General features: G+C 38.2%; 1 protein-coding gene across 1 annotated transcript; it reads left to right on the top strand.

The window, feature by feature from the left end:
• Positions 1–2845: 2845 nt before the first annotated feature.
• Positions 2846–12567, top strand: ZNF831 (zinc finger protein 831). Its single transcript, XM_009706533.1, has 5 exons — positions 2846–7099; positions 7902–8044; positions 9442–9611; positions 10297–10448; positions 11713–12567. Exons 1-5 carry the CDS (start codon positions 2846–2848, stop codon positions 12565–12567), a joined length of 5574 nt encoding a protein of 1857 aa, XP_009704835.1.
• The last annotated feature ends 504 nt before the right edge of the window (positions 12568–13071 follow it).

Raw genomic sequence — 13071 nt, forward strand, 5'->3', positions numbered from 1 at the left:
CCATTTCTCTTTATTTTTACATCTTTTAAAAAAACTACTGCATGCTTAGTTTATGAGACTCATGGGCTCATGTCTTATCACTTGCCGCTGGTCTTATTGTATGCTGTGTTTAAATTGTTATAAATGAAGGTGTCTGTATAGCTTAAGAACCATCCTAAATGAAGTTGAAATGTCTGTAACCTCAGTTTGCAAATTAGAGAAATCCACTTTCATCCAATAGTGTTAACCACCCTGCAGAATATGGATAATAACTCAATTCCTTTAACAAGCCATATTCTTTTAACATTCTTTCATCAATCTAGTCAATACCTATATTACATAGCCACTTAAGTGATTGTTCCATGTAGAAATCTCTGAAGTGGACAAGAAAAGTTCATGCTTGGTATCTGAGTTTGATTTATAAAATTCATGAGAAAGGAGAAAAGGCAAAACCTAACACATTGCGCAGATCAGTTCATTTTACAGGTTGTTTCCTGGGATTTTTGTTACACTAAAATCTTTGGGTGAAGACAAAGAGTCCCATCAGACATTGATACCTTTCTTATAAATGGTCTAACCCTAAGCCCACTGCAGTTGGTAGCAAGCTTCTCAGTTACGTCAATGGCTCATCAGCAGTTTTGTTGATGCATGTAATGCATGCAGAGAAGCCAATGGCCTTGCTCGTGACCAGAAGGCGTCAGAGAACACATCCCAGGGACTGCATTGCTGTTTTTTCCTCCAGTTTTCCAATTCTTGCAGTAAGCAAAGCAGATCAGAGAGAAACTGGAAGAAGCCTTGGCTGTGAAACATAAGTTGCCAGCCAGCAACAGAACTTGCAGAAGTGGTGCAGAGTAAGGAGTGCAGAGTAATAGCTACCGGGTTCTTGGTGCATTAGTTTTCTCTTGCTGAATGAGACAAGGATTTACAGTTGCACTGTGAGCTACACATAGGGATGAAATAATCAGTTGGATTAAAGGCAATATCCCAATACGCAAAACCTTTTCCTTTGCAGAAGACTGATAACCAAGAGAGTTGTTTTATCTTTCTGTTTCAATGATGAATACATTTAACATGAAAACTACCTGAATTCCTGGTCTATTTATCAAGATGCTAATTACATTTATTATTGAGCACATAACTTGTTGACCTTAACCTGTTCCATTTGATTATTAATAGAAAGTTATTTTTCCATTTTTTCATGTGATGTGAAACACTATCATTTTCGGTTTTGAAGTAACAGAACTTCTCTTGGATCTCCATCCAACTTTATACCAACTTACCAGCTTTATTAACTGCTGTAATAGTAACTGAGGAATACTCAAAGACAATTACATCAAGTTTGCCATTTCTCCTTTACGTGAATTATTTGCAAAATTCTCAGTAGCTACATGCAACAGAGATTTTACTTTAAATAATGGTAACATACTGTGTGTGTCACATGGAACCAGTCCAAATTTCAAGCAACATTTTCAAGTAATTTTTTTTCCTGTTTCCCAGTAATGATTACCTATTAAAATGATCCAAGGAAGGTACAGAAACACCAATACAGATTATGCAGTAAGGCAACAAATTGCAGATTTCACATTTAGCCACTGATTATGTTATTTCAAATGGGGCTTTTATGACTGTTTGCACTGAACAGCCTATTATTCATAACAGCCAACAGATACGGAACTGTGAGTATAGCCGAATAAGAATTTGAATAAACATTCACAGTTCACCTTCTAATTTTCACTCAAACAATAATTACAAGAGGTTATGCTGATGCCTCTATCAGCTCTTCCAAAGATAATTTTCAATTAGCTTATTTTGATAGTTTCCTAGTTTGTTTCTAAGAAAAGAAAGAGACAAGACAAATTTTTGCTAAAATAAGTAGTAGTCTGGACCAGCACCAACCCTGAATGTATTTGGACACATTTCGTAACAATAGGTTCACTTTTTCCAAAAACTGTGTCCGTAAAATGTTTTCATCTGACATTGAAAGCATCTAAAAATAAGCAATATACCATAATATTGCCTTTAATTAGACAAAATTAATTTGGGCTACACAAAAGCCAGCTTTAATTTATCCCATTATTTTCCTGTGATACTGTCTTTTCTACTTCGTACATATTTATGTAATCTCACTTGTAAAACAGAACATCAGTTTAATTTTGTTCACACATTTTCATTTTGCGTCACTTGCAGCAATGTGTTTAGCCTTAGCTCACTTAAATTGGGTAAACGCGGATAACACGCAGCCATGTTTAATGTCCTGTGTTTGGAACAGGTTTGCCCAAAGAAGCTGTGCAGTTTTTATCCTCAGAGGTTTTCAAAACCAGGCTGGGTAACACCCTCAGCAACCTCATCTGACCTCAGTGCTAACTCCACTTTGAGCAGGTGTTTGGACTAGAGACCTCCTGTGGTCCCTTTTAACTTTAATTGTTCTGTGTTTCTATATTAACATTTAGTAATGTAAATTCTTAAATTAAAAAACATGGTACATAATGGGGAATATGGTTCCAGAAAATTAAAACTGTATTATTTCTGGGGTGCTGAGAGCCTCCATTTGCAAATCTGATACTCAGATTTATTTCTAATACTTTGGGTATTTATTGTAGGTTTTAAGTGCAATGCTCAATGTTCTTTACACTGTACTGAACTTTAATTTTCTAGCTAAGAAATGAAAGATAAATCAATTTAATTGGAAAATGAAGTAATTATTGTCTGTATAATGCCTGTACATAAGATTTGTGATTTTCTTAATCGCTAATCTTCCCGGTCCAGCAGTTGAAAGTGTTTATTTTATTTTGCTCTCTGAAGATTCTTGCTTGTTCCGTTTCCCCTCCCTTACAGATACATGAGCATATGGCAGATAACCTTTGAAATGGAGGCACAGAAGCAGCCTGGTCTTACAGTTGCACCAGCAGATCGACCGGTTCCAACCTCTCCTCTTCCGCCTGCCCAGGGTTCTTCAGATCTCAGCCAATGCAGTGTGATTCCTCAACAGGAACAAGCACTGTCCCAACCTGTGTATCTAAAAGCCCTTACCATACCACTGTATCAGCCCGTCCAGGCAGGATGCTTTCAGCCAAACAGTCAGTTAGGGCCTGGCAGGAGCTGTGTAAATCTAGACACCAGTAACATACCTCTAATCCTGAATCCACTTGTTCCTTCAGAAGGCACAGATCAGCCTCAGTCTGTTTTTCAAAAGCAACTTGGGCAAACTCTAACACTGAACATAGTGAGCACTTTACCAGTTTTATCATCACTAAATTCTTGTGTCAATGCAGCTATTGGAAGCCCAGGAAAATCAAAAAAAGCTGGGAAATACATCTGCAAACACTGTGGACGAGATTGTTTGAAGCCAAGTGTCCTTGAGAAACATATTCGCTCTCACACAGGAGAGAGGCCCTTTCCATGCACCACTTGTGGTATTGCATTTAAAACCCAAAGCAACTTGTATAAACACAGAAGAACTCAAACACATGTCAACAATACCAGGCTGCCCTCAGACTCTGACAGCAGTGCCATGTCGGAGCAAAACGAGAAATCAACAGAAAGCATGACCTCACATCAAGGCAGCAAACTACTTAGCAGCACCTGTGAAGACAAGGGGATACAGATGAAACAAATGAGCTCTGAGCCCAGTGCTGTAACAGACACTAAGAAACTTCTTAACGACCTTTCACTGCCAGCAACAAGTAATTCATCATTTGGTTCAGAAAATCAAGAAACAACGAATCAGTCCTTTAGTTCAAAGCCTAATCAGGGAGTTCCTGAAAGAGAACCTCAAAGTTTATCATCTCCAGGAGCTTTGCCAAATGGTCAGTGCCAGAGAAAGAAGATACAGGAGCAAAGAACTCCAACCGCCAATAAGCATATTCAGTTGCAAAGGCAACAAGCAACCACTTCAGAAAAACAGTGGGATTACAAGCCATTTGACTGCAAGCTAAAGAAGTGTGAGAGCACTGACTCAGGGTATCTGTCACGCTCTGACAGTACAGAGCAACAGATGGCATCATCCAGCCCGTTGCATAGTCTCTATGAACACAGCACAGAACTGGAAAATGAAACTGCCTTCAGCAGCTTAAGGTGTGCCTCCGGAAGCAGTGCAAAGCTAGATGCAGCTGAGAAAGCTACAGCCTTGATGCTAGAGAAAAAGAGGCTGGAAGAACACATTTCAAAACTTATTTCTCATAACAAAAGTGTGGTGGATGACACCCAGTTAGACAATGTTAGGCCCAGAAAAACAGTCCTTTCTAAACAGGGAAGCATTGATCTGCCAATGCCTTATACATACAAAGACTCTTTCCATTTTGACATCAGAATTTGTGATGTAAATAAGAAAAAGAATCTTTCCCTGTGTTCAGCAAAATCTACCTTTGCACCCCTAGAAAAAGGCAAGCCAATGTTTTTTCATTCAGTTCCCACCCAGTTTTCTACAACGATAGATACTGTGCCTGTCACACGAAGCAACTCTTTGCCATTTGTGGAGGGCACAAGAATGGTACATGACAAAGCAGGTTGCTCAAAACCACTTTCTCTTACTAAGCAGTCTGTAAATACAGGCACTGCTAGTATGCTGCCTAGCAACAATCTTGCTGCAAATTCAGTGGATTTTCCTAATAGCCATCCCCGAGCTCTAGTCAGACAAACAGCAGTGGATGATTTGCCACTAAGTAATGTGGTTGATCATCCTCCTCCATCGGAGGAATTGCAAGGGAGTAAAAAGCTTGGGGCTGGAGAAGTAATCAATGCTAAAAATAAGAAACACAATCAAAGGAAGTTAAAGATGTTCTCTCAAGAAAAATGGCAAATGTATGGAGATGAAACATTTAAGAAAATCTACCAGAAAATGAAAAGCAGTCAAAATGCCAAGAAAATCAAACAAAGGGGGAATAAGATTACAGACACTACAAGCTTCACTCCTGATTCAAAGGAATCAGTCAGCAGTACTGAAATTACTGAGGCAAGAGATGGCAGGAGCTCTGTAAGTGACAGTCTGTCCTCCCTTGTGACAACAGGTTCAAACACTGATAAATCAGAAACCTGTACTAATGGTAATCATATTCTACAGAATGTGTCCTCGGAGGAAACTGCAGACAGTGTGACCTACCTAATGGAGACATCACATTCAGTAAATGCTAGTGCACATACTGTAATGAGCAAAACTTCCCAAGACCTCAGTGGCAGTGACACAGACAAATACACTGCTGGCAACAGCACATTACTAACTCCAAGCAGTTGTGAGCTCAGGCTTCAAAATATTCAGTGTCAGCTGAATACTAACAGAAGGAACGATGACTGCTTGCCAGTAGAGAGTAGCAAATGGGAAAAACCAAGCCCTGGGAAAGAATCCAGAACATTTGAATCAGACTGTAAAAGCACTTCAAACAATTATGGAAACCATAGCAGGACTAAGGAAACTGGCCAGCTTGCCCTGATGCCTCCATGGGTCCCTTGCAACAACAACAGAGAATCCACAGGGAAATCCCAGAATTTGCCATCAGAAAGAAAAAAGCTGAAATTTGAAGTGGAGAAGCCAGAAAACATTGTTTCAAAGTCCTGCTCTAGTCCCAGTAGCGAAAACAATGCAGTAAATGAAGCAGAGAGAGTCTATTGCACTAGCACCCAGTGTCTTTCCACAGCACCAGTGAAATTCTCCAGTAAAGCAGAGGAGCGAAAATTAAGCACAGGAATTAATGAATCCACTGGAGGTACTGAGAATGTGGAGTATATGAAAACAATCAAACTCACCACAAAAGCTCTTAATTATAGTGATGTTAACCTTCTTTCACATTCAGCAGGTATCTCAAACGCTTCATTTGTGGGATTTTTAGGGCCTGAATTAAGGGGAAGTGAGTGCAACTCTTTTGCCTTGCACAACGCAACAGATAAAAATGTCAAAACATGTCTTGTGAAAACAGAAGCAAAAGTACCACTTGTCAATGACAATGCTGTTGTCGTGTCTTCTAAAATTCGTCATCTACAACCTGCTCATTTAACTCCAGTCCCACAACAAAATGCCTTTTCTCCAAAATATATCCTTAAATTGCCACAAGACAAGAGAACCTCAGATTTGTCACTTTTGCTTAGATCAGAACAAAAGATTACACCTTGCACATCTGTGACAGACACCTCAGCCAACCCCCCCTGCTCTTCCAACAGCAGATTGCTCAGTTCTCATTCTAGTGCTGTGATTTTGTCCCCTTTAAAATTTGAAGTGAGACAAAGGGCCAGCAAAGGAGAGCTACGATGGAATGTACATGCAAACTGGAAAACTCCAGTGTTTTGTTCACCAGTCAATTCAGAAACAACAAATATCTTAACCACAGAAGATAACGCCTTTTATAACGAAAACATCAGGCAGCAGGATATTGTAAGAGATGCTTGGAAAAACAAACAGAACAAAAATAAATTAAATTATCAAAGGCAAACAGAAGAGGCGTGGATGAGCATAACTACTTCCTCTACACAGACCCCAAAGAAGAAAATATGCTTTACTTCTATGTATACAAGTGGTTTTTTCCTATCAGCTGACATCAAAGAAGAGAGAAAGGTTTTACATCACCTTTGCTCAGAAAATGACTCTCTGATAATGACGTCAGCTTCTAGCAAGGGTGGAGAGCCAGCAGTCATAGGATGGGACCGAGGGGGAAGTCCATGCATTCTTAAGGACATTTCACCAACACTGCAGGATAGGCAGCATTCTCAGAGCTCAACAGACAACCCCACTTATTTTTGCCATTCTTTTGGCACTTTTTATTGCCACACTCTCACCACACACTGTAAAGAATTCCCAGCGCTGCCCCACAATAATCTGACTTGCTACTCTGGAAGTCTGACAGAACCAAGCATGAAGAGCACCTTCCCATCACTAAATGCTGAACCTCGATTAACCTGGTGTTGTTTAACAAGAAGCCTTCCTCTGCCTGCTGAGCAGAAGGGGAATGCAGACTCCGCTTATTCCTCCATGCACATCTGTAACAAGGAATCTAGCAATGAATGCACGCTGTCAAAATACGATATTTCTATTTTCAAAATGAAAAATATTAGCAAGACTGTGGCATATGGCTTAACAAACAGGAGTTTAAAAACATTGGTTTCATCCTTTTCTAAAGGACAACAGTTGCAGGAGGTAATATTAATAATCCTATTTCCTTTCTCTAGAGGGTGTAACTGGCTGACCCTCCCCACTCTTATTAGAAAAATAAAAGAATTATCAAAAGTATGTTTATGGACATCTACAGGCATTTGTCGATACAGAATTTACAATTTATGTTTTTATAAGATAAGCTACATATTCATTTGATGCACAAAGAATACATACTTTTGTGTGAATATTTAAGTCTTTTTTCACTTGAGAACTTCAGTAGGAATGGTATCTAGTGAGAAGAGTGTATTTCTATTTCTTGATTTTTCCCGTTATGAGTATATTATATATTTTTCTGTAACAGCATATGTATTTCACTGTTTTCATTTTTAATGTCAAGACTTTATTATACTTGGAGATACTTGCAGACAGACTGTGTGCCAGAGCTCTCATCATTTAGATACACTGAAATGTCAACAAAACTAAATTTCACCCTGTAAAGTGTTTAAGGCTTGAAAGCTTTTCTTTTTCAGGTAAGTGAAGACTGTACAGATCTTAGAACAGCTCTGTAAGGCTAAGCTTACTTTTATATAGGAAGAAGAATATGAAAGAACATACTCTTTATGAAAGAACAACAAGCAGTGAGTTGTTTTAATTTTATTTCATAAAGGTAGATGGAGAAAGTGGTTAGATGAAAACACACACAAATGCTAGGAAAAATCCAGAGTTGTGCTATTTAACTACTATGCTATTCAGTGCCATTTAAAAAGAGCATAGATTTCCAGTCCCTCAGTTAATGTAATTCACAGTTTTCATGTACAGCATTTTTTTCCAATATTCTCAACAGTTAAGCTCAGCAGCTTCTGGTGGTGATTTCAAAAATATTTCAGAGCAAAAGAAGAAAACAGTAGTTTGCAAAAAAGAAAAACTCTCAACAAATAAACTCAAGAGGAGCCACAAACAGAAAACGATTAAAGTCATCCCAAAATGGTAAGGAATATGGTTTTCAGCTTCCCTAGATACAGACATAATTTTGCTAAAATGGATGTAAAAAAGTCCACAGAAAATAAAAAGTCATCCCCAGAATTCAACCCTGTCAAAATCGGGGGAAAAAATAAATCTCTCAGAAAGAGCTATTCCCACATTGCAGTAGTTCCACAAAGGTAAACTATAAAAAATACCAATATGTTGTTTACTATCAGGAACAGACTTTCTAAGCGAAACAGACATATACCAACGAAAGATGACTGGTCAGTTAACTCTCACTTTACACAGATTCTTATCTGTCAAAATTGTCAGCGTTTACTTTTGTTTGAAGGGAACCAAAATACTTCAGTTTTTAATCCTGTAACAGCTAAAAGCAGTGTGTGAGACCCTTTTGTCCTCAGAAGATCTATATCCTGAACTTGTATTCACAAGAATAAATATCAAGTTCTAACACAAACCAACAAAACCATCTGTAGTTTAAAGGATCATTCATTTAAATAAAAAGCAGGAAGAATTTGAGTATAAAACTGTCAAAGGCACATTGTATCAGTCAGCACAGTTTCTCCGTATTTAATGGGAAGTCATATCAGTGGAAGATTTAGCCTCTAATCTTTCAAGAGTGTGAGGCAGCGGAATGTCTGATGAATTGCTTCAATAAGAAACACATATTGTGTGCATACATCCCTCTTCTTTTATTTCATGAACAGAATCAGACAGAGTGACTCCCTTGGGGACAAACCAGTGTCAGTAACTTAATCGCCATGTCTAGTTTGGCAAACAGCACTGCAATTTTGAAGGATCATAAGAACAAAAATAGAAGACTCAGGTCTATGTTATCGAGTCTAGTGATACTCTTCTAGGACTTTTTTCTGGTTTGGTTTTGGGGTATTGTTTGGTTTGGTTTGGTTTGGTTTTTTCTTTTTTCCTGCTGGTCTAAGAATTTATTTATTTGGCTTTATCAAGTGTAGTGACTCAATTAAGTACAGGGTATTGAAAGCTCAGGTCATTCATATTAGTAGCTAACTGGCCAAACTGTTAATCATGTAATGTAATATATTTTTCTAATACACCAAACACCTGAATAAGCATGCCCTTATAGAGTTACTTATTATATGTTTTAAAATTCCACATTATAGGAAAAAGGATCTGTAATTCCTGAATCCTTTTCTTTTAGCAAACCAAGGGTTTACTGAATCCTGTTGAGGAAAAATTTAATTAAATAATTGTGGCTCTTTTGCCTAAAATCCTCATCTTTTTTGGGTCGACATAAATGAACATCTCCTCCACAGCAGTAAATTGCTGTTAGACTTAAATTTGCCTGATGATGCGGTATGATTCTACTTTGCCTGCTTTTAAATCGCCCATATTTGTTTACCCTTTCAATGCCATTGGCAATGCAGGTACAGAGGGAGGCATGTACATGGATATGCTCAGTTGAAAATTAACCGACTAAGCAAGCGGCACTGTTTTCCAAATAGAACACTGGAGGCTTTGAAAAAGGGCTATTCATCACAACCCTGTAAATTTAATAAGCATAAGAAGTGTCATTCTCCTCAATCAAAGGTACAAGGTAAGTATTTTGAATATTTTTAATGTATTGAATATTTATTTTTTAAGAGAATGAACGTTAGCAGTATCTCTGATATGCACCTGTTCCACATGGAACTGCAAGAACACTTGTGTCCTTCAGTATGTTCTGCGAGTAAAAATACAAACGTCTCGCACATTTTCAGAACTGAACACACAATATTTTCATATCCATACTTACATATGTGAATTTGATAATGAGGAGGGCATTCTAAAAAGAAATAACTCAAAATAACCTTCCACTAGAAGCCTAAATGGTTTTAAGATGGATCTTTCTCAGTTTCTGAAACAAGATTGTATGTTTGCAGGGTGAAATGAGTTTGGTGTGTTGACTCGTTTTCTGTATTTCAACAACCACCACCCCCATTTAATTAGCAGTATTAATGCAAATGATGTTTATGCCACAACCATCTTGGAAGCAGGCACAATACCTTGTGTTCATTCCCAATAGATACGAATAGCTATTGCTTTGCAGGACAGTAATGGCCAATAAAAAAATCCAAAACTCAAACACATATAAGTAAACCAGAAAATGTATCAGGCTTCGAATAAAAATTACAGAAAATAGTAAAAACATAGAAGTTAGTTCAGTGATATGATGAGAAATTTAGCAAGCTCTAGCATGTGGGGGAATAAAAATAAAAGTTTCTTCAACCTCTTTTCAATAGAAAATTACCTACACCAGCAAAAAGACATATCTTGTTCCACCTCAGACAAGCCACTTTGCAGAAGGAAAAAAGGAGGAAAGAATAACTCAGGAATATCTTCCTATACTGAAAATCTAAACCATGTTAAACAAAAAGACAAAATGGATAAAAAAGTAGGTATTGTACCTTAATTCATGTATTACTTTTTATTAAAAGAAAAAAAAGTTATTGGTACTTAAAAGTTTAATTATATTCAGCTGTTTTAAAGTTCAAGTTGAGACTACTTTGTATCATAGATTTTGTTTAAAAATGTGTTAAAGGTATTTTGGGGGTTAAAATATAATGAAAACTCACTAATGTTAGAGTTAGCTTTTTTAAAAGAACAATTAGACTTGCGTCAATTGAAAAGGATATTTCTCGTGCGTACTGTCAGAGGATCAATTAGCACTGACGTTGAAGATGCCAGTAGATGTAGCAGAGAGTATCCTGAGACAGAGATAGTAAGCTTGAAACTAGAAAAGTGGGGAGGCAGTAATGGCCACGTAGCGGCAGGAAGAATATGTATCCAGTGTCACAACTGAATTTCTTTAGCCCTTTGTGGAAGCCAGCGCTGCTGTGGTTTCAACACAACAAATAGCTGCAGTAGCTAGAAGGGGCCTTAGACACATCGGCACGTGCGGCAAACAACGCTGTTGTATGCAGTGCCAGCACAGCTTCTGGGAGGATTCTGTGCTTTTCCTAATTATACTTTTCCTCAGACTTCCACTGGCCACACTTGAAGACAAAAGCTACTGAGCCAGACTGCTGTTACGTAGCATGAGCACTGGTTCTTCCTGTAGCATAAGCACCATCATATTTAGGAACCTGATCTTTAAAATGTTTTTTACTAAGTAATTTTACTTCCTACGCATATCTCACCACCTCGGACATTGTAATATTTCTTACAGATTCATCACAAACCTTTCCCCCTACATTGCACAAACATTGTTGCAATATGTATATTAAAATATCTTAATGAAAAGAACGTCATCTTAAACAGTGCATGAATGCAGCTTGAAACCCCCACCCCCTATCATCCATAAATTGTTAGCATGGTCTGTCACCTACCCAAGGGAAAAAAAAACCCTGAGGAAAAAATACATCCTTTACCACACCTCCCACACACACTGGGAGAAAAAAGAAGTTTTCTCATCAAAAGAGAGATGAGTAACTCGGTCTGCAGTAATGAAAAAAAAAAAAAAAGAGTGCACATATAATAAGAGTTGTATAAATAAAGTTTGACTTTATGCTTAATTATTCAGTTGATATGAGTTATAGCAGAGGTAAATGTTTTCTACTGATACAGTCAACCTAGTTACTTGCAGTTTTATGAATGATGGAATTGCTCTGGATTCAAAATTTTAAATGTAAAAATTTTCCCCCCCTTAATTTCTACAGGACATTTCTGGGCAAACCAGGGAACAGACAAGAACAAAATTCTCTTTTCAGAACATTACAGCTCCTCTGGAAATATCTGTGACAGCTCATTCCTTTTCATCCACAGTTAATACAACCAAACAGCAAGTCAGCAGTGATGTGGAAATCTGCTGTTTAGTGACACAACCACGTGTGCTTCCACAATCAGTCCCAGGGGAGTCACAGCCAAACATTCAGAGTGACTCAACGGCATCTTCTTTTTGGTCTTGCCCTTCTGATTTTACAAATACAGGCACAGGTGACCAACTTGACAGCACAAACTCAAGGACTACTGCTCCTCTTTCCTTACATCTAGAAGCAAGCCAGGAAAACATACTAAATGTAGAGTCGGAGAGTCAAAGACTTGGAACAGCAGACCGGGTGATCCAGGCCTCAGGAAGGGAGAAGCCTCCAATTGAAGAAAACACACATTCACCTCCAAAAGAAAACCCAACTCCCAGTTCCCAGCCTGGATGTTCATGTTTATTTGGATCAAAAGCAGAGTCTCTTCCAGAGTCAGTCACAAGGGCTAAATTACCCACTCTAGAATACACAGAGCGGGCAAACTTTTCTCAAAAAATTCTTGACCTTCACGGAAGTGCAGGCAAGAATGGAAACCACCTGCAGTCAAATAGCTACGGAAGGCCACACGAAACAGCTACGACTACCTTTAAAAAGCCCCCAGTTACTCTCAGATCCCCTGAGTTCAAGATTTACTCTGCAACACCTTCCAAGACAGACAAAAAGAGAGGTTTAGAGATGATGAGGAAGCAAACCAGAGTTGAGTATGATGACACTAGCAGTGATGATGAAGATAGGCTTGTTATAGAAATATAGCAAATAGGCTGCTAAGAAGATGCTTGTATGATGGCTCATTACAGAAGGAAATACCACAGATGTTTGATCTGTATTTCTGAAGCACCTTAAAATCAGAAAAGCCATTCCCCTGTGCAATAGGCAGCATTCTCTTCTGAAGAGTCCTTTCTTTCAAGGACTCAAACTTTTTTTAAAAAGGTTATTTGAAGCAGAGAGGGAACTGGCATCACACATTTAAATGCAAACAGTAAACCTGTGCTTATGAGGGGTTTCCAGCATTATTACCATTCTTACCAGTCTTATCTAATTCCCATAAGTGCTAGCTGCCAGTGGTTGTATTATTAAAATGCTGCAGTGTATTTATTTACTACTAACAATACAATAGCAGCAGCTTCCTCAACATATGAGCTAGGGTTTCCTGGAGGAGTATGGATGTATTCTTTTCTATGTATTCCTCTTTTCTTGTAGTCACTGCCATCTGTACTGGGAGCGATACACTGGCATTAAGGGGAAGATCTGTTCCCT

Source organism: Cariama cristata, unplaced genomic scaffold (assembly GCF_000690535.1).
Source record: "Cariama cristata isolate BGI_N322 unplaced genomic scaffold, ASM69053v1 Scaffold10828, whole genome shotgun sequence".
NCBI classification, from domain to species: Eukaryota; Metazoa; Chordata; class Aves; order Cariamiformes; family Cariamidae; genus Cariama; species Cariama cristata.